At 34.3% G+C, this 26,414-nt stretch overlaps 1 protein-coding gene across 2 annotated transcripts; it reads left to right on the top strand.

The window, feature by feature from the left end:
* Positions 1–12,995: 12,995 nt before the first annotated feature.
* On the top strand, positions 12,996–14,894 carry LOC107851210 (cysteine desulfurase SufS). Of its 2 annotated transcripts, XM_047401442.1 has the most exons (5): positions 12,996–13,239; positions 13,333–13,465; positions 13,765–14,275; positions 14,475–14,676; positions 14,740–14,894. In XM_047401442.1, the coding sequence occupies exons 1-5, from the start codon at positions 13,105–13,107 to the stop codon at positions 14,827–14,829; spliced, it is 1,071 nt and encodes a 356-aa protein (XP_047257398.1). In that variant the 5' UTR covers positions 12,996–13,104; the 3' UTR covers positions 14,830–14,894. The 2 variants fall into 2 exon arrangements, with proteins under 2 accessions (XP_047257398.1, XP_047257397.1); XM_047401441.1 differs by having other exon boundaries at positions 13,001–13,465.
* Positions 14,895–26,414: the final 11,520 nt, after the last annotated feature.

Raw genomic sequence — 26,414 nt, 5'->3', positions numbered from 1 at the left:
TTATGTTCAATTTGTTCAACTGACGATAATCAATGTATATACGAAGGGAACTATCCTTTTTGTGCACGAACAATATGGGAGCACCCCAAGGAGACATACTAGGAAGGATAAAACCTTTATCGAAGAGGTCTTTTAATTGCTCCTTAATTTCTTTCAACTCTACCAGAGCCATACTATAAGGAGGAATAGAGATCGAACGAGTGTCTGGAACAAGATCAATCCCAAAATCAATTTCCCTATCTGGAGAAACACTGGGAAGATCATCGGTAAATACCTCGGGAAACTCATTGATCATAGGAATGGACTCTAGAGAAGGCTCTTACGAGTTAGAACCTTTAACTCAAACCAAATGGTACAAATACCCCTTTGAAATCAACCTTTGGGCTTTGAGATAAGAAATAAACCTTTCCTTAGGCAGTAAAGGACCAATGAGAAATAATCCTTTCCTTAGGCACTAAAGGACTACCTTTCCATACAATAACCGGCTCATTAGGGAATTTAAACATGACCCTATGGGTCCAACAATCTATGGAAGCATAGCAAGAGTGTAACCAATCCATTCTCAAGATGACATCAAAATCAACCATGTCTAACTTTATCAAGTCAACAAGAGTGACTCTATCACCAAAAAAATATCACACCCCCTATAGAATCTCTTAATATCCACAGAGTATCCGACTGAGGTAGAAACATAAAATGGAACCAATAGACTCCTCAGACCAAAATTAAGATGCACAGCTACCTACGGGGTTACATAACAAAGTGTACACCCTGGATCAAGCAAATAATACACGTCATAAGAGAAAAGATCAATAATACCCATGACAATATCGGGAGACGCCTCAGAATCCTAGAAATTATCAAGTGCAAACAAGTGGTTTCGGCCAGCACCAGTGCCAGGAGCAGAAGCAAAAGCAGACATAGCACCCTTTGGTAAGGGAGTGGATAGAGTAGCAACAGAGTCATTATTGGCCCAAGTAGCTTCTAAAATGGGGCACTCATGCTGCATGTTCCCAAGTTGACCACAATGAAAATATCTGCCTCTCTTTTTTTCAAACTCATCACGATGACTTTGATTACAAAATCTGCACCGCTAGTCTGAAATTGGGCACTTTATGCCCGAGACCCGCCACTGAACTGTGATTGATGATCACCTTAGAACTTTAGGTAAAGAGAGAGAACACTAGCTGAGAAGAACGAACCCAAACTCCCCCACTTATTTCGTAGCCACTTGCCACTATTTCCACCATTACCCTCTAAAGGCCTAAACATCCTTTCTTGCTTCTCACTAAGCTTAACTTACTTTTTTTCTCATCTTCTACTTTTTACATATACACAATTAATATAGATATATCCATGTTCTCAATCAACTAGGCCGCATTGCTTTCGAGAACTAACTTTTAGGACAATTCTGAGACAAACTTGTGCATTCTAGCCCTCATGCTAGAAACCATCTCGGGAGAATACCTCGACAATTGATGGAATTTCAAGGCATACTCTTGAAGGAAAATCCTCCCTTGCTTCAAGTTCACAAACTCTTCCACCTTTGCCTCCCTCAACTCTTGAGAAAATAAATGGTTACGGAAAGCCTCGGAGAAATCCACCCAAGAAACCAGACTAGCATCAATACCCCTAGACAACTTCCACCTTCATACCACTGCTAAAATACATCTTTCAATAGGTAGAAATCAAGTTCAACACCCTCAATTTCGAAAGCATGCATGATTCGAAAGATCTTTTCCATTTCATCAACGAAGCCTTGAGGATATTCCTTAACCTTCGTACCCGATAATATAGGAGGGCTCAGCCTCATAAATTAGCTAATTCTTGTGGCCTTAGAAGAAATGGTAGCTGGGGCACCATGATCCACTTGAGAGGCTACCAATTGAGTCAAGAGTTGATGGATCAACGAAACTCTGCATTAGTAGCTCCTCTTTAGGGAGACTAAGGAGGAATGACACTTTCATGAGCAGGGTTGGTGGGTGGAACCCCACGAAGATGGCTAGATATCATAGCCCTAGCCCGAGTTTGAACTCTAGAAGTTGGACGTTCTTTGTCCATAGGACCCTCAGTAGTGTTTGCTTGAGTCTCAGTCTCCTTTGGGTCATGATCTGAAAGATAGCAAACAGAATCAGAGGAAATCCAAGACCTTTGACTTAATAGCTTGAGATTGAATCACAAGAAAGTGAAACATTCCTAAAATATCTCACAACCTTTCTTTGATAAGTGTGGAGCGCTTCATACCCTTAAAAGAAACCCTACTTGACATGGTATTGTGAACACTCAACTGACCATGAACCTAGACTCGGATACCAACTTGACATACACCGAACTTTGGGACATGTAGTATAGGCACCTCAAGCTCACATGAATCAGAGGTCGCCTGATAACCCACCTAAACACCCCATCATATCATAGGAGTTAAAAGAACTCCAATTCATAAGTTGACATTGTGGAATAATACGATAAGTCAACATTAGATTTATTAGATTTATAAAAATAACTACGCCCAAGTTCACTATTATTCATAACACCTCCATACAAAACCGAAGTCAATAAATGTATATGTCGAGATAAGCCCCTGAATATAGTCAAACCAAGTCTTAAGAGACGAAGCCTAAAGATAAGACTAAGAGATGAATGTCTTCCGGATGTAAGGAAGCTCACCCCTTCAAGTCAATGCATGAACCGCTTGATCGCCTAATCACTACGCAGGAAAAGAAAAAGATGCTCCGGTGCCTACATCGCATGGGGACGTAGCATCCGAAGATGGTTAGAAGTTTGAACACTAGCATGTAACTCTAGGATAAGTGATAAGATAACATCATTAATAAAAAACAAATCAATATATCACATTTTGTCATATTTGTACACTTATCCGTACATATACATATACCACATACCAATCAAGATATCAAGGTTCATCAACATTCTCAAGTATTCATTCATTAGACAAAAAGTGGAGGACTACCACCTCCCATGCTTATAGATTTATAAGGATTAATACACCAAGGACTTTAGCCACATTCACATTATCATTAGACTGGGGACTTTTCCCATGTACACACATTCATTATGCTAAGGGTGTTAGCCATACACACTATCATTCAAACAAGGGACCTTATCCATACACACACCATCATTCAAACAAGGAACTTTAACCATACACACATTTATCTAGGCAATGGACTCCAAGCTCATGCCCGTTTGTTAGGCAAGGTACTCAAGCCACACGCTATATTTAGACTTTATCACAAGCCTCTTTATGAGGCGAGGTACTTTTACCTCAAGAGCTCTTCTTAACCAACAGGCCTTACTTTGCATTCTCATTAAGAGAGGGACTTTAACTTCAAATCGTCACATGGGGAAAGGAACTTTAACCTCAAGCTATCACATAAGGCAAGGGACTTTAACCTCAAGCCATTATATATAGCAAGGGACTTTGACCTTAAGCCATCACAGCCATCGCTATATGGCATTTGGGACTTTACCCTCTTGTCCATGCATCAACACTCATTCAATACAACATTTAGGGACTTTAGCCATTTAGTCAATTTCAACACTATACGAGACCTCACGGTCATTATGGAAGCCTTTATTGCTTAACCATCTCAATAGGCTAATGCCTTCATTCAATTTATCACACCATATATTTTATGGTCCTCAATACCCTCACAATACATTCATATTTTAATAGCATTCTCATACCATACTTTAGTTCTAAACACTATTCAACTTCATCTTCATATTAAGGGACTTCAACTCCCTATTGGTCATTTAGCACAACAGGGTTATCATCATATCTTACATGGCTTACCATACTCTTATCATAACATTTATCAAACATTCATACTTATAGGTCCATTTCCCTAGTTCAACACATTGACTAGATGATTCACTTAGATATTTTCAAAAACACCTTTTGTGCATACTTATAACAAGTTCATTTTTATTGTACATATCATCAAGAATAAGGTTACTCAAAACCCTCATGTTAAATAACGTGCAACCAGTATTCACCTATGTAATCCATCATCAATAACATACATCAACACAAGTATAAACAAGAATCATTATTATTCATTGTTTGATAGTAAAACCCTTTTCTTTTGATTCAAAACCACCATGTACACTTACTAATTCAATTGTGAAATACATGGGTTTAGAGTTGTTTGAAGAGGGGAAGATATACATGCCTTAAACAAATTGAATCACCAATGAACTTGACTCTTCCTTCTTACCACAAGATGAACACCTTCAAACCCTTAGCTCCAATCTTACTTCCAAGAGCCTTTAGAGTATTTAGTATTTTAGTCTTTCAAAATAAAGACTTAGGAGGCTACAATGCCTTATATAGGGAGAGGGTTTAGGGTTTTGCATATGGGAAATGACCAAAAGGTCCTTGATTAAAACCCTCATGATTTACTTGGCAATCGTGACCTAGGGTACGTCTGGTACCTTAACTTGTAGCCCAGGGTCCTACTAGGTAAACCACATTGTTGTGGGTATGAAAGGGAACCTTTGAGTCATAACCAAAGGGTACAACTCAACCCCTAAATCGTAAGCTCCATCCATGACCAAATCAGTCCACTCTAAGTTAGATTTTCACTCTATACAGTTGAGTAGTTTACAACTCGTAAGCATGGTTAAGACCTAGGTATGGACTTGTAATATGGAGGAAAATATATTCACCTAACATACTATCTAAGATACGAAATAGAAGGGCATGATGGGTATAAGTTGTGACCTAGGGTACGACTCAAGCCTCCTCAACCGTATCCACTCCAGAGACACAAAAAGGTTGTTTTTTTCTAAATGGTCCAAGGTCTAGGTGTTTCAATTCTCTTCCACATTGGAAAGTAAGTATATATATTAGTTAACACCTTAACATACACCAAGAAAATCTTTACACAAGTTAGAAAAACACACTACAAGGATATAACACAACACAAATATCATGATTACTACCAGTCAACCAAAAATTTTGCAAAGCCACGTTCTCGGGTGTTTCACTCTCCTCCACTTAGGATCATTCATCCACGAATAAAGGGTAAAGCAAGCATAAAAACAAGTTATCACATTAATATGCATCAAAGCTACCATTTCACAAGTTAGAAGAAGCACACAACAAAGATACAATACAACCCATATTGTGACCATCATTAATCAACCATTTCATTTCATTGGTCTTGGGACTTCAACCATTACTTATCTAAAACTTGCTCATCCCATAACGTAGGGACTACAACCCATCAATTCATTAAAGATATAGAGCATCTCAAAACATTGGGGACTTTACCCGATCATCTATCAAGGACATGAATTAATTCAAAGCATTAGAGACTTAAACCCATCACAACAAAGCGCACATCATTTTATAGCATTTGGGATTTGAACCCATGGGTTAACAAGACTTCAATCTGTTTACACATTGGGAACTTTAATCCATTGTCTAACAAAGGCACAAACCAATCTCAATTATTGGAGACTTCACTATATCATCTTATCAAAGACATAATAGAAAATAAGGAAATTAGCATGTACCTCCATCACAAGCTTTCAAAATGGGAAACAAATTCAGATACTTAGACTTTATGTTCTCTTTCTCCTTCCAAGTAGCTCCCTCAGACTTTTGGTTCCTCCATAGAACATTCACCGAAGCCACCTTTTTCATTCGCAATCAGCGAACTTGCCGATCCAAGATCCTCATCGGGATCTCCTCATAGAGCAAAGAGTCCAAAATACCAACATCTTTCAAAGAAACAACCAAGGAAGGATCACCAACATATTTCCGCAACATGGACACATAGACAACTGAGTGAATGAAGTTCCTAATAGAAGGCAACTCTAACTCATAGGCAATGTTGCCAACCCTCTTCACAATCAAGTAGGGATCAACATAATGGGGACCAAGCTTCCTCTTTTTATTGAACCACATCACTATCTTTATGGGAGATATTTTCAAGAATACCTAATCGCTGACACTAATCTCTAAGTCCCTATTCCTCACATCTGCATAAGACTTTTGGAGACTTTGAGCGGTTTTCAACCTATCACGAATCACCTTTACCTTCTATAAGGCTTGGTGAACTAAATTAGGCCCAAGTAACTTACCCTCACCAACTTCGTACCACTCAATAGGAGATCGACACCTTCTACCATACAATTTTTTAAAAGACGCTATACCAATACCAGAGTGGTAACTATTATTATAGGTGAATTCAATCAAAGGCAAGTGGTCATACCAACTACCACCATAATCAATTACACAAGCCCGACACCATATCCTCCAAAGTTTGGATAATTCTCTCTACTTGACCATCCGTTTACGGGAGGAAAGCGGTACTAAGGTACACTCTCGTACCCAAACCCTTTTGGAGCAACTTCCAAAAGTGGGACAAAAAAGGAGGATCACAATCCGAGATAATAGACACCGAATTATCGTACAACTTCACGATCTCCGCAAGAAATAACTTAACATAATCTTTCATCGAGTAATTTGTCCTCACGAGCAAGAAGTGAGAGGAATTGGTCATTCAATCAATAATGAACCAAATAGAATCATACTGCTTTTAATAACTAGGAAGGCCGGTAACAAAATCCATATTAATCGACTCCTACTTCCACTCGGGTAACACAATCTCTTGGTATAGTCCATCGGTCCTCAAGTGCTCAAGCTTTACTTGTTGGCATACTATACACTTAGCCACATGGCTAGAAGTATATTATTCCACCAATAAAACTCTCTAAGGTCATGATACATCTTAGTGGAATTGGGATGAATAGCATAACAGGCTCCATGAGCCTCGGCCATGACCCTTTCCCTCAATCCATCGATGTAGAAAATCTATAGCCTACCTTGGTACCTCAAGATACCATCACCACCAATCACAAAGTCTGCGACCTTGTGTCGACCCACATCACTCTTGATCTTCATTAAGTCAGGGTTCAAAAATTGCTTTTCCTTTATCTCAACAACAAGAGACGATGGAGATACCAAATGTACAAATACTCCACCACCCTTGGAGTCTGAAAGTCGAACTATAGCAAATATCTTTCACCAACTCCCACTTATCCTCATCAACATGGGCCAAACTTCCCATGAACAATCTACTAAGAGCATCAATGACTATAGTTGCCTTATCGGGATGGTAATGAAGACTTATATCATAGTCTTTTAATAGCTCAATCCACCTTACTTATTTTGGGTAAACACATATTGGAGGCTTTTATGATCGAAAAAGATATCAACATAAACACCATAGAGATAATGCTGCCAAATTTTCAAAGAAAAGACCAAGACTAACAATTCTAAGTCACGGTTGGGATAATTCTTTTCATGAACTTTTAATTTCCTTGAAGTATAGGCCACCACCCTACCATATTGTATTAACATGCAACCAAGACTGACTCAAGAAGCATCATAGTAAATCACAAAGACATCACTACCCTTGGGTAAAGTCAATACCGAAGCCGAAGTCAATTTATCAATAGTTGAGATTGATGTATCGTCTAGAAAATAGGGATCATTAGATTTAGAAGAAGCAAAAGGAAAGACATTTTTCATGAAACACAACACCTCTAAAAATAATGATTTTCTTAGTATCAAGAACTAAAACTTTGTAATCTTCCTTTCCATGTGGATATCCCAAAAAGACACATACAGTGGCCCTTGGTGCCAATTTAGACCTTTGAGAAGATAAAGTGAAGACAAACATAAACATCCAAAATATTTGAGATTAGAATAGTTAGGTGGGGTCTTGAAAAGTACCTCAAAGGGTGTTTTGTTGTTAAGAATTTTTGAAGGAAATCTATTGATTAGATAGGTTGCAGCCAAAAGACATTCACCGTAATATTGAAAGGGCAGATATAATTGGAATAAAAGGGCTCTAGATGTTTCTAGAAAATGTCTATGTCTTCTTTCTACCATACCATTTTATTGTAGAGTAGATATACATGAAGTTTGATTTTGAATCTCTTTAGAAATAAAATATTCTGACTGAGCTGTTCCACTTCCTAACTCAAGAGCATTGTCAAATCTTACTATTTTGACCTTGTTTGAAATTATCTTTTGACCATAGTTAAGAAAGATTTGAGGATAGTGAAAGCTTTTAACTTATTACTTAACAAAAAGGTTCATGTTCCTCTACTAAAATCATCCACAATGGTAACAAAAAATTTATACTCATCATGTGTTGGTTCTTTATATGGTCCCAAAGTATCACTATGTATAAACTCAAAAATACCTTTTGTTAAGATGTTACTATTAGAAAAAAGTAGTTTGGATTGTCTTGCCATTGGACAAATCATACAAGGAGTATCAAAATTCTGACAAGAAGAAATGGAATGAAAAAAAATATTTCTTATATTACTCAAAGACATATGCCCCAGTCTATAATGCCACAATTTCTCTTTTATTTTGAAATCAAACAAAGCAAAATATGAATTAGAATCAGAATTAAAATTGAACAATTTATTACTAGGAACTGAATTGAAACCTAAACTAGGATTTGTGATTTTCTTGATTGGGGAATTTGAAAGAAGATCTGACTGGCTTGATTTGAGTATGTAGAGCCCTCTCTTTTCTATATCAATTTTCAGTAGGCCTCTCCGAGAAGGGTCCTGAAACATGAAATAAGAAGTATTAGTAAATAATACATAATTATTGAGTTTTTTACATAATTTACGTATAGACAAGAGATTGAATTTAAAAGAGGCTATATATAAAACATTGTGCAATACTAGATTTGATAGTGCACAGATTACTCTTGAATGAGTTACTTTGACTTTATATAAATTAGGGAGACTCACCATGAGAGCTTTAGGTAAAGCTTTTAGATTTGTCAAAATTGATTTATTGTGAGTCCTATACTGAGTAGCTCCACTATCTAATATCCAAGAATTACTATCAATGTTAACTAAGTATGCATAAAAGTTGAAAAACTTAGCTTTACCTGTAAAATTTATGCTGGCAGAAGCTTCAAGAGTATTTTCATTGTGTTTTGCAGTCTTGATTTGTCGAAGAAGCATCAACAGTTGTCCCATGTTTTCCTGCGTCATGGACCTGATGTTTGGATCATTACTGCCTATCTGTTCTCCAGCAATGTCAAAATTGTTTTTGACTTGAGCATTTTCTTAATATTTTCTCTGCTTTGTGAACTTAAAACTAGTAGGAAATTCATAAATTCTGTAGCATTTTCCCACTGTATGACTTGTTTTCTTATAGTAAATACAAATTAAATTATTTTTCTTAGAATTAGAACCAGGTTTCTATATTTTATAATCATTATATTTTCTTCTTCCAGGTTGATTAGAGGCAAGAAAGGAGGATAAATCACCAGGGTACATTGTTGGAACATGAATTTTCCTTTATTTTTCATCTTGAATTATGAGTGAATAAGTCAGTCAATAGAAGGCAAAGAAAAAGACATCAATGTATTGCTTCTCACACATATGAAAGCATCATTCAATTCCATCAAGAACTGCAATAATCTTTTATTTTGGTGTGCCTTTCATTCCTTTTTCTTAGCACCACACTCACAGATACATGGACAAACAGAAAATGTATTCAAGACATTCAATTCATCCCATAAGCTTTTTAGTTTAGTGAAATAAGTTGAAACACTTGTGTTTACCTAAGTCGTTGACTTAACTATTTTTGAAGTTGAAATAACTTGGCTCTACTTGTTTGACCAAATTTTCCTTTAAGATCCTTTCATATATCCTTTGGACTGCTGAAATATAGCACACTCTTTGCAATTTTCTTCGAGAGGGAGTTTAGCAGCCATGACAAAACCATGTCGTTACGCCTGTTTCAAGCACTGTGCTTATTGAAATATGGGGAAGAAGCAGCCAACGTCCATCAACAAATTTCAATTTATTCTTGATTGAAAGAACCATTATTATTGACCTTCTCCAACCTCCACAACGCTTGCCATAAAAAATAGTGAAAACGAGATTCACCCCTGAGTAATCTGAGGGATGGAGATAGTTAGAATGACTTTGATCAACTATCTTAATTGCAGGAGATTCATCAATTGGAACAACACCATCGACCTGTGTTGTCTCTGTTGTTTTATCAGAGAAACGAGCAGTGTTGGTCATAATGAAAGATTAGAAAGGATGCGAGGTGAACAAGAAACAAAGATTAAAATTTGAAACAAGGTGGTTGAAATCAACCTTACCCTAATACTATGTTAGAAGAACAAAAAATTATGGAAAAGAAAGACAAAATGAATTGGAAAAAAATTTCTTTTCCGTCTTATTGAATGATTAATTACTTTGTACAATATCCTATACATACAAGTAAATAATCATAATGAAGACTCCTAAATAAGGTACAAAATAACTAAGGGGATACACTTTTAAATAAGGTAGAAAATTAAGGGGATAATCTTCTAAATAAGGTTGAAAACAAAAGACTTAACAAGGTTGGAAACAAAAGATTTACCTAGGATTTACAAAAGGAATAAAATAATATATACAAAAATATAATATGTACAATGACCTACTGAAGTTGGACGAAATCATCATGATTAAATCAGTCCAAGTCATGTTATCCATCATCGAATAATGTTAAGGCTGCAATAGAGGAATAATGACACAGATGAATGAAACGGGTGAACCAACCCGATCCAATGAACCAAATACAGTATTATTTCAACAAACCAAAACTAACTCATGCGATAATACTAAGCACCAACTTTCCTGGCAAGCTCCTTTTAAGATATACTTACAAACTTCTTAAAATTAACCACTAATTAAATAATTTATTTTCAACAAGAATTCTCTAAAACTTTTCTCAAACATGCAATTGAGAATTATTAAGATCTCAAGTCCACACGCTTTTATGTTATACCTCCAACTCATAATCATGACCAAGTAAATTCTGAGTCTTCAAGGAAGGAAAAATAGATGCATGAATAATGGATAATTAATTTATTGTTCCTAATTTATATATTTATATTTTTGGATTAATCAATGGCTGAAAAATTCTAACGGAAATAGCTTAATTCATCAAACATGTAATAAAATAAGTAATCTTGAACACGTCAAAAGACAACAACAACTTAGAAACAAAAACCAATGCATCTGTATCAAATATTTATAAATGTTATAATAAGGTTGAAAATAATTTAAGTTTGTACAATTCTGGTTGTTTAAATCTTAAACTTTATTAAATTAAGCAATCTGATCCGATTAACTTTATTAAAAAGAAATTATTTTATAAGGGGTTGTTTGGTAATAGGGTATACATAAGTTATAACAAAGTATCTCATGTCTTAGAACATCTGATAAGTTATTTCAATATATACATAATTCAAGACTAATTACTACCTAGATATGTACCACACACAGAATAACGTAAAACTATATTTTATCTTGAAATTATTATCTTTTATCCCTCGTAGGGAACAACTCCGAAGTGATTTTAGTCAGTCTGGAAAAAATCATGTACAGCTTTTTCTTGCATGCTGCAGTTAATTTAAGGCGCCACAAATATACCCACTTGACAAAAGTACGGTTGCTTTCAGTTCGTGCATAGAGGTATTTTTAATTGACTTTTACTAAGTCAATAGAATTATTTTTAGAATAATATTCATTGTCTTTGTACTAACTTTTGTGTAAATAAATTACTCTCTTGGTTCTTGCATAAAGGAACATGGGGGATTTTTACTCATGATCATTCTATTATACATAAGAGATCTTAATAATAATTTTCTTTTATTTAAATTATGAGTGAACATAAAAAACCATTTCCTTCTGTGAATAGAAGTGTAACACATAAAAACGTAAGGAATAAGATATTTCACTAAAACACATAAATTGAGACTAGGGATTGCTAAGGCTATGGGTGGGCATTCGATTTGTTCGGTTTGATTGTTGAATATCGGCTTGGTTTTTTGATTTTTGAATTGACGAAAATGAAAATCATAACCAAATCAAAATTATTTCAGTTTGGTTCGGTTCTTACAAATTCGGTTCGGTTATTCAATTTTTTATTTCGGTTTTAAAGATTAAAGTAGTGAGCATTTAAAAGTGGTAATTTTTCTAAAAAAATAATTCTTTTTTCAAACCTATTTTTCATTCCCAAATATAATTAATTCAACACGCATGAAAGAACCATAAATATCGACCTTGCTGAGTCATCGCCGTTGGCGTGACGGCAGTGACGAACTGAGCAAACGATTGTCGTTGGCGATGTTGAAATTTCAAATGAACTGATGAACTGAGGATGGTTGAGCGTCGCTGCAGCCTTCATGTTAATGTTAGGGTCTAAAGCAAAGCAATGTATTAGAATTTAGGGTTACTAAATGATTATAATTTATATATTTATATGTTATATCAGATTATATTATATTTTTAGTATATTTACATATATATTAAATTATATATATATATATATATATTATAATATATTATTTATATAATTTTGATTTTTCGATTTTGTAAATCCAAAAATCAAATTGTTTAACCAAATTTCTAAAATTTGAAATCGAAACTAATCTGAAAAATTGAAAAATCAAACCAAAATTAAATTTGTGTTCGATTTTTCAATTTTTTTGATTTAAACCAAAATATATCCGGCCAAGCTAAGGCTGGCAAAATTGTTTTTCAAAAGTAAGTAATCATAAAATCTGCCCTATTAATTAAATATGGATTGGATAATCAGATTTTTAAAAATAAATCAAATATGAATATTATTCATTAGAAAAATGAAAACTCATTTTATCAATAGCGATTTGTCCGGTTATTATTTTTCATGAGTTTTTGCTTTTTTCAAGTCTATTGTCTTATTCATTGTTGTTATCATCGTCGTCTATGCTATAATATGAATATCAATATTATAATAATTCCTATTAATCTATTTCTTATTCATGGTAAATATATATGTATTAATTAAATATTTTATCTATTTTTGACCCGCCCATATCCTATCATACTATAATCAACTCCGAAAATCTCCACCAAATTTCACCTATAAATACCCGCACTTTCCCCTCATCTCAAACACACTTAACAAATATTCTTCTTCTTAATTTCCACTTTCTCACCTAATTTCTAAGCTTTCCTTCTATTTTGTTGTCTTACTTTTTGAGCAAAATGGAATTTGAGGAGCCAATATTGAGATTAAACATAAGAGACCACCACCACCACAACAAGACTAAGATCTATAATAATAATCTTGGAAGTAGTTCTAGCGTTAGTGCTTCCTCTGTTGCTTCACATGAAGATTTGGTGAGTAGAATTGAGTCATTTCATGTGAGAGAAAAGGGTAATATTTCTAAGAGTGAATCTGCTGAAAAGAAACTTTCATGGTTGCGTTCTCAGATCGTTGGTGAAAATGCCGATTTTGATACGCCATTTGGAAAACGTAGGCTTACTTATGCTGATCACACGGCCTCCGGAAGAGGCCTTCACTACATCGAAAACTACATCATCAATAATGTCCTTCCTTTCTATGGTACGTTTTTGCTTATATATTGTTGCTATCAATGAATATTGTGATGAAATAATAACTACATACTCCTCCATCCTTAATTAAAGAGTTCTGGTTCGAATCCTGAATATAGTTGTCTTTTGGTATAGACTGTTGCTCTCTCCTTCCTCCACAAATAGGCACTAATTTGTCTTCAAACGAATTTTTCAAACATCAAATTTTCTATTCAGGCAATATAGTAAGCCGAACACATAACAAGTTGAAAATATCATTTCATATATATTTTTCATGCATGACATTTGTGTGACTATTAAACGTTACAGGCAACAGTCACACTAGTGACAGCCATGTAGGGTACCAAACAACAAAATTGGTGCATGAAGCAGCAGCTTATGTGAAGAAATGTGTAGGAGGAGGAGATGAAGATGCAATTATATTCTGTGGTTCTGGTTCTACTGCTGCCATTAAAAGACTTCAAGAAGTCATGGCCATTTCCGTCCCTTCCATTCTAAGAGATAAAATACTCACAAAATGCTTTCGTAACGAAACCAAAGAGAGATGGGTTGTATTTGTTGGACCCTATGAACATCACTCTAACATCCTTTCCTGGAGACAAAGTTTAGCTGAGGTTGTGGAGATTGGATTGGACGAAAATGGTCTTGTCGACATGGAATCCTTGAGGGATCAACTTGAGTTCTATAAGACTACAAATAGGCCAATGTTGGGCTCATTCTCAGCTTGTAGTAATGTCACTGGAACTTATTCTGATACTAGAGCCATCGCTCGTCTTCTTCACAAAAATGGAGCTTTTGCTTGCTTTGATTTCGCAGCAAGGTATGCTAATTGAGTTTAACTTCTACGTCCCGACAGTAACTAAACTACTATCACAAGTCAAACTACACTTATTGGACATCTCAACCCGTTTGGGGATCAAGGCGTAGTTGTTATATGCTTATATGCTTAATTCTTGATCTTATTTGTCACTTATCATAATTAATTTTTGTGTTATTTTTCATTTGTTTTGATGCTGTAGTGCCCCGTATGCAAAGATAGAGATGAGATCAGGAGAAATAGATGGGTATGATGCTGTTTTTATTAGTCCTCATAAGTTTCTTGGTGGGCCAGGCACACCTGGAATTCTTGTAATGAACAAAGCACTCTATCGATTGAGGACCTCACCTCCATCTACTTGTGGTGGTGGTACTGTTGATTTTGTCAACCCTTACAATGAAAAGGTAAATAATTTTTTATTTATATTATATATCCTGTTAATGAAATTTTACATTTTGTATTCTCAGTTTTATTCAAAGTGTTGTGGTGGAAGTAAGAAGGTTATGGTCAAAAGAGTTTATGTCTGTGAAAGTCTTATGGAAGAATCATGCCATTGAAGAAGTTACATGGGAGTCAAAAAAGGATATGAGACTCAAGTATCCTCACTTGTTTCAGCTTTCAGGTATGCACTTGTTCTAAATTCAGAGACTGAATTTCTTAAGGTGGGGAGAATGTAATACCCCAAATCATAAATTAGTGAGTAATTATAATTAAAAAAGAAAAAAATATATAAAGAAATGAGAAAAATGGCTAAAGCCTATATTAAAAAGAAAAGGGAAAAAGTGAGAGAGATAGTGTGGGCTTAAAACCCATTTAACTAATAATAATAAAAGGCATTAGCCTTAGCCATCATTGGAAAGAACGACATCAATTACCAAAGGAAAATAGTGATTTTGCCTAACCTCACAAAAAAGCAAAAAAATAATAATCAAAAGTTGTTCGTTCAGTGAAAAGAAAAGAAAATCTTAAGGGTTTGATTGTAAAATTCTTTCGGGTTTAAGATAAATTCGTTCCTACATCATTATCGTGATTCTTAGTCCTGATAATTTATTTTGGATATTGAAATTTAGTTTCTAAAGACAAGAATTATGTACAGTATGGTGTTGTTTGGATACAAAGTTCGATGAATTGAAAGTTACCATGAAACTTTGAGGGTTGGGTAATATAATTTTATCATGAATTAGCCTAAATTAAGAAAATTAACATAAGATTGATTGATGTGATTATAGATTCAATCAAAGGAGGTCATACAAATTGTTCGAGGTGACAAATTTGGTATTACGATAAGTGTACTATGACTAGTAATATTTTCATAGTTTGTGTTTCTTAAATTGCATACATGTTTTTGATGAAAATAAGAGTTATTGAATGTTATGAAAATCTGCACGTGGGACAAGTTCTTTACTCGATATGATCTTGAAATGGTTATTCAAGTTTACATGTACTATGATTTGCTATAAGCTTTAAATGTTATGTGCTATTATGAAAAATGCCTTCATATGAATATCTATTGTTTACAAATAAATGAGAGTTTGCCTTGATTTGAATCCCGTAGATAACAGCAAGAACGTTAGACTTGGTGAACCTTGTATTTGCTAATTACTGTTACAACCCTCGCTAGTGAAAGGTATAACTAGCATACTGTTACTGATCTCCCTCGAGTAGGGACCCACTGATATGATATTTGACTTCTTTATAAGGAGTCCACGGTTATTGGCTATTCTTGAAGTATAATGCCATACTGATTACATGATTCATTCTTGGAAACCTCCCAAATATATAATATTTGATATGATATAATGCTTATTGAGTTTATTTATGAACTATTGGTTCATTTTGCTTACATGAAACAAAAGATATTATTTATCGTTACTGTTTTATGAAAGAGCATACATTTCATGATGTTTTATGAGTTTTCCCTATTAAAACCATTGTGGTTAAGTGTTATAACTCACTGAGCTAGCATCTCACTCCTCGCTATTATTTTTTACAGAAAACATAGGGGACAAAGAGAATTTCGTTAGCTATACTCAAGGTAGCATATTCCTGGCGAGCCCTGCATTTGTTTCCGTGGAAGGGGTTTATTTAATTATTATGTTTTGTTTCTTGAAAACGCTTAGAGTCGCTCCATAGTCATTTCTTTAGAGTTTTGAGTATTCTTTCATTATTTTGGACTTGTGGAGTATTGAACTTCCTCTCATATTTTGGAGATGGATTTCATATTATTATTTGGTGATGTTGGTGATTTGTTGATGATTTTGGTGTATTGTGTTGGGGTTGATATATTTGTGTGATGTTGGGTTATTGTGCTGTGGATTTGAGACAAAAAATTTTCTTGGTAGGTCCATAAAAAGGGAAAATTCTATTCGATTTTCTGTAGATTCTGATGAGGCTCTCTTTAGAGTCCTAACCTTCTTAGCTCCAGTCATGATCCTATTCTGGGTCGTGATAGGTCAAGTGTTAAAAATTCGAGGTAAGGTTACATGGTAGGTGTCATAGTTGTTCTTGCTTTACTAAGTTATGGTTACATGTTCGTATTTCTTATTTTAGGTTGGCTGATGACCCTACCAGTTTACCATTATATTTTGTGCATTGATACTATACGTTCTCTTCTTTTTATAGAGTGTAGAGCATTTTTTTAAGATTGTTTCAAGAACTTAGCTATAGAGAAAATGCATTCGAGCTCAAGGGTGAGATACATCTTTCAGACTGTTTTGAGTTTGCATGTTTTTGGAGTTAGATGATTCTCCCACCGAGAGTTAGTGTAGGTAACACTCACAGCTAGTTTGGTTGTGACAATCATTTAGAGGTATTATTGAGTGGGATAATATTTACCATCACTCTTTCCACAATCATCAGTCACCACCACTAACCATATATGCCACCACCACTTTGTCAATCACCATTGCAACATTGCTATCAATCACTACTGTTAGCCACCTCCACACCTACCACCTTCATTATTATAATATTCTCTTCCAATACCGCCACCATCACAATCAACTACTATCGGTCAATTTATACTACCAACAAACTCAACTATCAAAACTAGCACTACTGTCAACTACCACTAACACATCGTCAATATCCACACTTTTTTGGATCTCCATTATTGTTGTCTTTGCTGGGGCCACCTCTACCACTACTATCAACTATCATCATCTCTATAGTTTATCGCTGCTAACAACTATCTTCACCATCACAACTAACACCATCTCCAAATATCACCAACATAAGTCACCATGCATGTACACTTTTTTCAACTTCCACTACCAACACCTCCAACGTCTAGCATCAATCAACTTCACTTTACAACCACCACTGCCACTAACAATGGTACCATCATGGCAGTCACTAGAACCTAATAGTGTTCACCATCATAACTACCATCACCACTATTTCTCTACACTAACACTAACTATTATCATCACCATTACATACCATCTCCATTGTCACAAGTAAATATAAACGTTTCACTTTTTTAAAATAAATAATGATTTCATTTTATTGGATTAATATCTTTCTAAGATTTGATTGATTAAACATTTGAATTATAGGTTTATTATGTTACAAATCAATAAATTATGCACATTTAGAAGTTGAAAACAAACCGTTTTAATCATTCAGTATTCAAATTCAGAAACAACATTTTAATCATTCATATATGCATTCAGATTTAGATGTTTAATCTTAATAGAAACATTCAAATTTAGATGTTTTAATCTTAATCAAAATAAGTATAGTCTAAGGGTAGAAAGAAAAAAACAAATTAACCTTTTATTAATTTAATAAATTGGACAAACTAAAACAACTATATATTCTTAGAATAAGAATCAATTAAAACAAAACAGTGAAAGTATTTTCTTTTGCCAACAAATATTTATTGACCAACTACCGGTCAAACTAGCCTCTTGACCCTCTCCGCTTCTCCTCAATGAAAAATAATCCTTAAATATAACTCCTTTCTTTTATTTTACCTGAATTTTATATCAAAATCGGTGTTTAATTTTACTTATTTGATTTAGTAAATTAAAAGAGTCCTACATTTTCTTTTCATAATACCCTCAGTATAAATAACTACATAAAATAATAATAGTTAATTAAAAGTTTCAAAATATCATTAATAATATTAATTTAATAATATATACTCCTAATTAATTTCATAAGGATATGTCAAGTCGATAAAAACCAAATAAAATAAACAAAATGAATAGAGATATATGTTACATATTAAATTTATTACAGCCGGCTTTGATCAACATTTTGAATTATATATAAATATATATTAATCAATCAAGTCATATTTAACGTTGATGACCTTTTAGATTAATTTTTAGGAGTTGCATGAGACTTCACTTGCCTTTTGAATTCTTGGCATGACGTTTACTAAAGCTACTGAGATTATTAAAATTTGTGATGGTAAATATGTCAGAATATTTGTGTGGATATAAAATTATTTGAAATTTATGATATTAAATATATTATGTATGTCATAATATTTGCGTGATTATAAGAAACTATCATTTAGAGCAAATTAAAATATTTTCTAATTTCAAATGATATCATTACTTTCGAAACGAACTGCTCCTTCCATTTTTTTTTACAAAAAGTCTATTTTTTTAGTCAGTTTAAAAAGAATTACCCCTTTTTTTTAACAACACTTTAGTTTCAACTTTTCGCATGTTATGTTTGAGATCACAAAATTAAAGGACATTTTGATACGTTTCACGTAACCTTAAATTAAGTTCACCAGTTTTTTTTTTTAAATCGTGTCAACTTAAAATAGATTTTTTTTTTTTTTTGAAACAGAGGAAGTATATAATTAGAAGATAAAGTCAATTTTTGAATGGAGGTAAATTAAGTAGTGTTAATATTCAATAGGCGGAATCCATCTACAGACATCTAAAGTTTCAGCGATCTTTCACTTTGACACCTAAAGTAGATGGTGTTCATTTTTGGCACCTCAACTAACATCCAACTGTGTCATTTTGATACCTTTTGCATAGCTGGCATGGTGCGTGTATTACACTCGCCTGAATGCGTGTGGAGGGTATTTTTTTTGGTTGAAGTGGCGTCCAAGTTGGCCCACAAGCAATATATTAACTCACCCCCATTAATTTATACTTTCTTCATTTTTATCCACCGTTTTTGTCAATCTTGAACCTATTTAATGGTAAAAATTATTGAGAGATATTTAAAAATTAGATACACATTATGTTAAAAAGAAATCGCAATCATCACCATTAATTTAAAGCTTCTTCTTCATTTTTATCCACCATTTTTATCAATTTTCAACTTATTTAATAGAAAAAATTATTGAGAGAAATTTAAAAATTAGATACACATTATATTAAAAAGAAATCCAACAACAAAAAGTTCCTTTCTGTTAAAATTTCCTTTTTTAACCAAAAGATTAATTTTAAGGTTTGAAAAGATTTTTATTATTAAGGACAAAAAATGAAGTTTGTTTCGAATTTTTTTTTTACATATAAACTCAAAGTCGCCACTTGGCATAAAACTGGTGTGCCAAGTCACCTTCGGAAATCCTTTTTCAAAATGATTTTGACTCTTTAAATTGATTTGCGAACAGAGATTTCGGCTAAAGAATTTTGCGGACCGAGGGGAAGGTGTGAGGCACCCCTCGATCCCGTGGTTCGACCACGATTGCTTTGTGGAGTATATCATCTAGTATGACACTATGAGATGAATAAACCAACCAAAACACATAAACAAGAAAGCAAACAACCAAAACAATAAAAAATCCAAAAAATAGTGTTCAGTCCAATTTAATACAGACCAAAATAAAAATGTACTGAAATGTAAACCTACACTAATCCTAAACTATACTCTACCTGATGCCTCAGGCCTTGATCACGAACCTCCTTCAAATACATAATACGTTAGGACATTCCTCGATGAATAAATATAATTTTCTTCGGAAAATTTCCCGACAAATGAATACAATTTTAATTTTGTGCGATAAAATAGAAAACATTCATCAAACATTCAGTCATCCAACGATTCACAATTCCTAAATTAGCCTATCCGACCTACCTTTTGCCTGCCAATTTCAACCCGTCATGATACTATTGCGTCAATGAATCAAAACAACCAATATTCACCTTTATCTATTTTTCAATTCCCACCTTTAATTCTATTTTCAAATTACCGATTTCTCATCCAAATCAAAATTAATCAATCATTAATCAAACTACATCCAATTTCCTTACTCTGATGCATTCAACACATTTAACATAATCCCAACAATTCAACATGATCACAATAAACACATATTCAAGAACTTTTCATCATATGCACACAATAACAAATAAATTTAACAAAATAAAAAAAGAACAAGAGTAGAATTGAACCTCAATGTGAAGCTTTCAAACTCAAATATTATTCGAATGAGAAGAAGAAATCCATAATTGGAGAACTCGGGTTGTCCCTCAGTACCACCAAACCCAACCTCAGTATAGCCTTCACTGTTTTCCACTAAAATTGTAGTAAAATCACGATAAACGACTAACCTGAGCATGCTTTTCAATGAAGGTTCAATTGGAGATAAAGTTGGATCGTTATTATTGCATCACTAACATCCCGTCAAACTCAATCGATCGGAATTATAAAATTTTTCAGAGGGTGGGTTACTGCTTTCACTTCACCAGAGCTTCGGCGATCTCAGTGACAGTGAAAATCGAGGAAAACGAGTCAAATTGCAGACCCTCCCCCATGTCGATTCTTTTCTCTGATTTCCTGCCTCTCTCACAAATTTTTTCGCTCTCTCTGATTTTTCTATCTCTCTCTCCTGATTCTCTCTTTCATTTTTTACTGTGTTTCTCCTTTGTTTTTGTGTGTGCCATTTATGGTTGTGTATGTGTATTTTTGCACTGTGCTTGTGTGTATTATGGGAATTCTATTTTTTTTAGTGTGAGTGGTGTGTGTGTATATATGAGTATGAGTGTTTAAAAAAATGAAAATTATATGTGCTCCCCTGAATTGTAAGGATGGTCCCTTTCTTATCCTGTTAGAGGGTAGAAGAATAGAATAAAACGAGAGTTGCGATATTAGGGTGGGTCTAGGGGTAAGGGGTTGGGTAAGGTAGTGAGGTGGGTAGTCATTGATTTTGGGAGGGATAAAATTACATGTCTACATCATGCCTCTCTTTGAGTGTAAACACAAAGTGTTTTCAAACAAAGAAGTAGACAAGGAGACAAAATTTTGTCCCGACTATTATTCAAAAAAAAAGAAGGAAGGAGGGAAACCTAGTCTTGATTTTGGGCATACTACCTATCCCAAGTTGTGTGGGAGTCAAGTCACATGTAGTTCCAGGGTTGACAAAGAGATGGATCATACTGAGTTGGAGAATCGAGTGAGGTTCGATCAAGGTTTTGATCCGCGGCTCTGTCATTACATAAAAAATGAAAATTTTAAGTTAAAGGATAACAGAAATTACAAAAGTCCTATCTATGCGGCTTCTCTGGAATGTTGACTTGCCATTTCATCACCATCTTCTCCGGGCAGGCTTCTGACTTGCAATTATATCACCTTGTTACTTAACTTTCAATTTCTTCATTTATTGCTTGACTTTTAATCTCTTCACCTTGTTGCTTGACTTTTCATTTATTCGCCCTGTTCTTCAAGCGAGCTCCTGAAATCACATCAAAACTAGAAAGAAAATTATCCCAAACAAAGGTTATGATAGTGATCTCACTTTTAAAAAATAAAGTCCCATTTTTTAGGAGGTTCCTAAAATGATGCTTCCAATGAATTAAATTTTGACCCGGTTTATCATCAGAAAACTTTTGTGGCTGTCAAACCCAATAAAAACTACTTGAAAAATGCGTAATGCAAAGGTTAACCAAGACTCTAATTAATAAATGTCTCTTGAGGATAAGGAGGCGTGTCTCCTAAAGGGTACATGGAAGGACTCGACTAGAAAGTTCGGCTTCTAGGAGTGAAGGTTCAAGTTAGGAAGTGCATTATCCAACAAATGAAAATTGAAATACCCTTACAAGGAAGTGCGTCTCGTAAGGGTTAAGTGGGATGGCTCAGCTAGAAAGGGCATTAAATAGGAATCAAGACTTGAGTTCGGAAGTATGACACCTAACAAACGAAACTTGAATACCCAAATAAGGAAATGTGTCTCCTACAGGTTAAGTGGAATGACTCGACAAGAAAGTACATCTCCTAGGAATCAAGACTTAAGTTAGGAAGTGAACCACCTAACAAAAGAAACTTGAATTACCCTAACAAGGAAGGGCATCTCCTACGGGTTAAATGGAATGACTCGACAAGAAAGGTCATCTTCTAGAAATCAAGGCTTAAGTTAGGAAGTGAACCACCTAACAAGCAAAACTTGAATTACCCTAACATGGAAGTGCGTCTCCTAAGGGTTAACTACTCAACTAGAAAGTATATTTCCTAGGATTAAATTCTTGAGTTAAGAAGTGTGTCTCCTTAGAGAAACTTGAATACCCAATAAGGAAGTGTGTCTCCCAAGGGTCAATTGGAATGACTTGACTAGAAAATGTTTTTTCTAAGAGTCAAGACTTAAGTTTGGAAGTGCATCACCTAATAAGTGAAACTTGAATTACCCAATCAAGGAAGTGTGTCTCCTTACAAATGCCAGTTGAATTACCTAGACAAGGAAATGAGTCTCCTTGCAAATGTCACTTAGATTACCCAGACAAAAAAATGCGTCTCCTTACAAATTTCGCTTGAATTATCTCAAACAAGGAAATGTGAATCCTTACACATACCACTTAAATTACTCAGACAAGGAAATAAGTCTCCTTATAAATGTCGCTTGAATTACCCAGACAAGAAAATGCATCTCCTTACAAATGCCGCTTGAATTACTCCAAACAAAGAAATATGTATCCTTACACATACCACTTAAATTATCCAAACAAGAAAATACGTCTTTTTACAAATGTTGCTTGAATTACCCAAAAAAGAAAATGCGTTTTCTTACAAATACCGCTTGAATTACCCTAAACAAGAAAATATGTCTCCTTACAAATATTGCTTGAATTACTCAAACAAGGAAATGTGTCTCCTTACAAATGCCACTTAAATTACACAGATAAGGAAATGCATCTCCTAAAGATTAGATGGAATGACTCAACTATAAAGTGGGATTTCTAGGAGAGATTAAATTTTGCAAGTGCATCACCTAATAAATGAACCTGAATTACCTAATCAAGGAAGTGTGTCTCTTAGAGATATTGGATTATGAGTTTTTTACCATGGTTTTAATTACCAAACCTGTGTAGTAATACTGCCTCTTGCATTCACAGAAGTGAGGCAATGTGTCTTTTGATATTTTAGGCTCTGAAGTCCTTGATTTGAAGGTAACATGTGTTCCTATTTTAAACAAAGAAAACTTATGAGTTTTAAAATATGGTGTTTGGCTTGTGACTTTAGCTTTTGAGGTGATTGCTCTTGCACTTGTCACCTCTAATCTTGCTTCCAGCTATTGACATATCATGGTCTTACTGCACCATTGATGCAAATTCACATGATTAAGAGTGGCTCTAAAACAAACACAGTATCTATGCTTTGCTATGTTTCTTAGATAACCTCTTTAAATATTGGTATTTCCACGAATCTCCAAAATTTTTCTGTTGACAACAACTTTCTGCATGCCTTGTTCTGACTTAAAATCATGCTTCTTTCATGTGCTGGCCTTTTGTCTTGCTTTGTGATTGAAGAAGTGGGAAGTCAGTTTTGAAATCCTTTCTCACTTGCTTTGACATTGATTTGACTCAAAGACATAAGAAAAATGAATTTCTATTTGAATAACTGACTCAAGAAAACAAAAATAGAAATATAGAGAAGAAAGAAAAGACAATGAATATCCTCCTTGAAATAGAGAAAAGAAAAATTTGTCTGAAAATGACAGTCAATTCTAATGATTATGACATGCATTTTGGATTAAGCTGCCTGATCTTTTCATCCAATCTTTCATCAATTATTGTTGAGTTAATGACCCTAAAACTGAGTTATCTCCTTGGAAAAATTACATTCAGAGACCTTATTCGGCTAGTGATGCCTTGAAAGGTTTTTGCCAACAAGCCTCTCTCATTTTCTTTCTCTCATCTTACCATTGTCTTATGGTGTCTGTGAGGATTTTCACCAAGGAGTCTCTCTTATTTTCATTTCTCTCAACTCAGAATCATCTTACGGTGCCCGTGAGGATATTCAATGATAAGACTCTCTCATTTTTATCTCTCTCAAGTTACTATCGTCTTACGGTGCTCGTGAGGATTTTCACTGATAAGACTCTCTCATTTTTATTTTTCTCTACTTACCATCGCTTTATGGTGCGCGTGAGGGTTTTCAACAATAATACTCTCATTTTTATTTCTCCCCTGAGTACTTATGCTAAGAAAGATAAGTAGTTTCCAAAATGCATCATCATATCCATTGTATGCTTCCCCTTAACATTCTCAAATATTCATCTCAAGGTCTTTCCTTAGTTGTAACTTAGATTTCGCATAAGTTAGAAAAAAAAGATGGCATGAGGCTTAAACAACACTTCAAATGGGGTGGGGCTTACAACTTTTGAAATCAACTCAAACAATGGAAATTAACCCATGCCCTAGATTTTTAACTTGGTAATTCTAAATTATTTATTTGATTGGACCGAACCTAGAGTAGGGCTGCCTACGTATCTCATCCCTGAAAGAGAAAAATCAGTCAAACGTAGTTCCGTCAACTTTTTCTTTTACTTGATCACGATTTTTTTCTTTTATTGACTCTTTTTTTCTCTTTGGGACCTTTTCTGACTCTATTTTTCTTGAGACTCTTCCTTTTTTATCTTTTTGACACATTTTTTTAGAAACTTTTCTGACTCTAATTTTTACTCAAAACTTTTTTTGGAACTTTGATGACTCTATCTTGATTCCAAATGAGAGGTATGAAAGAAAATAAACTAAAGCTCAAATGGGGTAAATAAAGGATGACACAATGTTTGGATAGAAAAATGAAATGCCTTCGTCATATCAATTCTTAAAAATATAAGTACATATCATGCAATATGAAAGTGAAATATGAAGATCATTTGTGACATTTTTACATCACTAACTTTAACTGAACTTGTGCGTCGTTACTTCTTCTGCACTTTATCCAGCATACAACTTCACCTTTGTTGTACATCCCTCGTATTGAATGACCCATGCTTTTGTGGAGCTAATTTTCTTCGTTTCTCTTAATATAGGACCGTGCATCCACTATTTGACCTAATTGAGATATGTCTTTCAATTGATGACCAAGTTATTCCTATGATTCTCAAAATAATTGCCTTAATTTTCAAAGAAGACTTCAACATGGTCACCAAATGTCTCAAAACTCTACCTATTTTGCAAGCATGTCATATCATTAAAACCAACATAAAATGTATTGTGATAAAAAAACAACTTAAAATAAGACGAAACAAAAAACGACCATACTTCATTTAAAGGAAAGGTAGAAGGGTTTGGACCTAAAAGACAAAGGGACCAAACAACATAGATACCAAACTAATATCCTTAAATAATTTAGATAACAGATAAGAAAACAACATAAACTACTAGACCCTTTCCTGGTAAGAAGATGAATGACTTCTTAATTGCTAAGTTTGACATCTTAGCCACTAGTTTGCACATCAACATGAGTAGATATTTCACCACTATCAATGTCTGCACCATAATCAATTTATCTTTAATCATCTTTTCTATTTCTCTTTTGAAAGCATGATAATCTTCAATACTGTGACCCTGATCATCAGAATGATATGCATATCATACATTAAGATAAAAAATTCTTGAATATGGGTCAGGAGTATACCCAAGGAGAGGAGTGATCATGCCTCCTGTACCGATCTCTAGAATAAACTGGCATACGACTCTCCAATAGGTGTGAAACTATCCCTTGACTTTTGCCTTATTTCATTATTTGGCTTGGATCAAAAATCAGTCCTAGAAGGGATTTGGTATGCTTGTGGAGTTAGAGAATGACATTGAGGAGTTGGTGTGTGTCATTGTGGGTAAGATATGTGTTGAACATGAGGTTGTGTGTTATATACTAGACATGAACGTGGTGGAATGGAATATAATAAGCTTTGGGAGTGATTATATAGAGTTTGGGTATGAACTCA

The sequence above is a fragment of the Capsicum annuum genome, chromosome 12 (assembly GCF_002878395.1).
Source record: "Capsicum annuum cultivar UCD-10X-F1 chromosome 12, UCD10Xv1.1, whole genome shotgun sequence".
Lineage (NCBI taxonomy): Eukaryota > Viridiplantae > Streptophyta > Magnoliopsida > Solanales > Solanaceae > Capsicum > Capsicum annuum.
This window is presented reverse-complemented; position numbering and strand designations above follow the sequence as displayed.

Coding starts and splice junctions, on each gene's coding strand:
- LOC107851210 (XM_047401441.1), top strand. CDS start 13,105: ATGGAATTTGAGGAGCCAATATTGAGATTAAACATAAGAGACCACCAC. Junction 13,466..13,764: donor TAATGTCCTTCCTTTCTATG/GTACGTTTTTGC, acceptor TAAACGTTACAG/GCAACAGTCACACTAGTGAC. Junction 14,677..14,739: donor TCAACCCTTACAATGAAAAG/GTAAATAATTTT, acceptor TTGTATTCTCAG/TTTTATTCAAAGTGTTGTGG.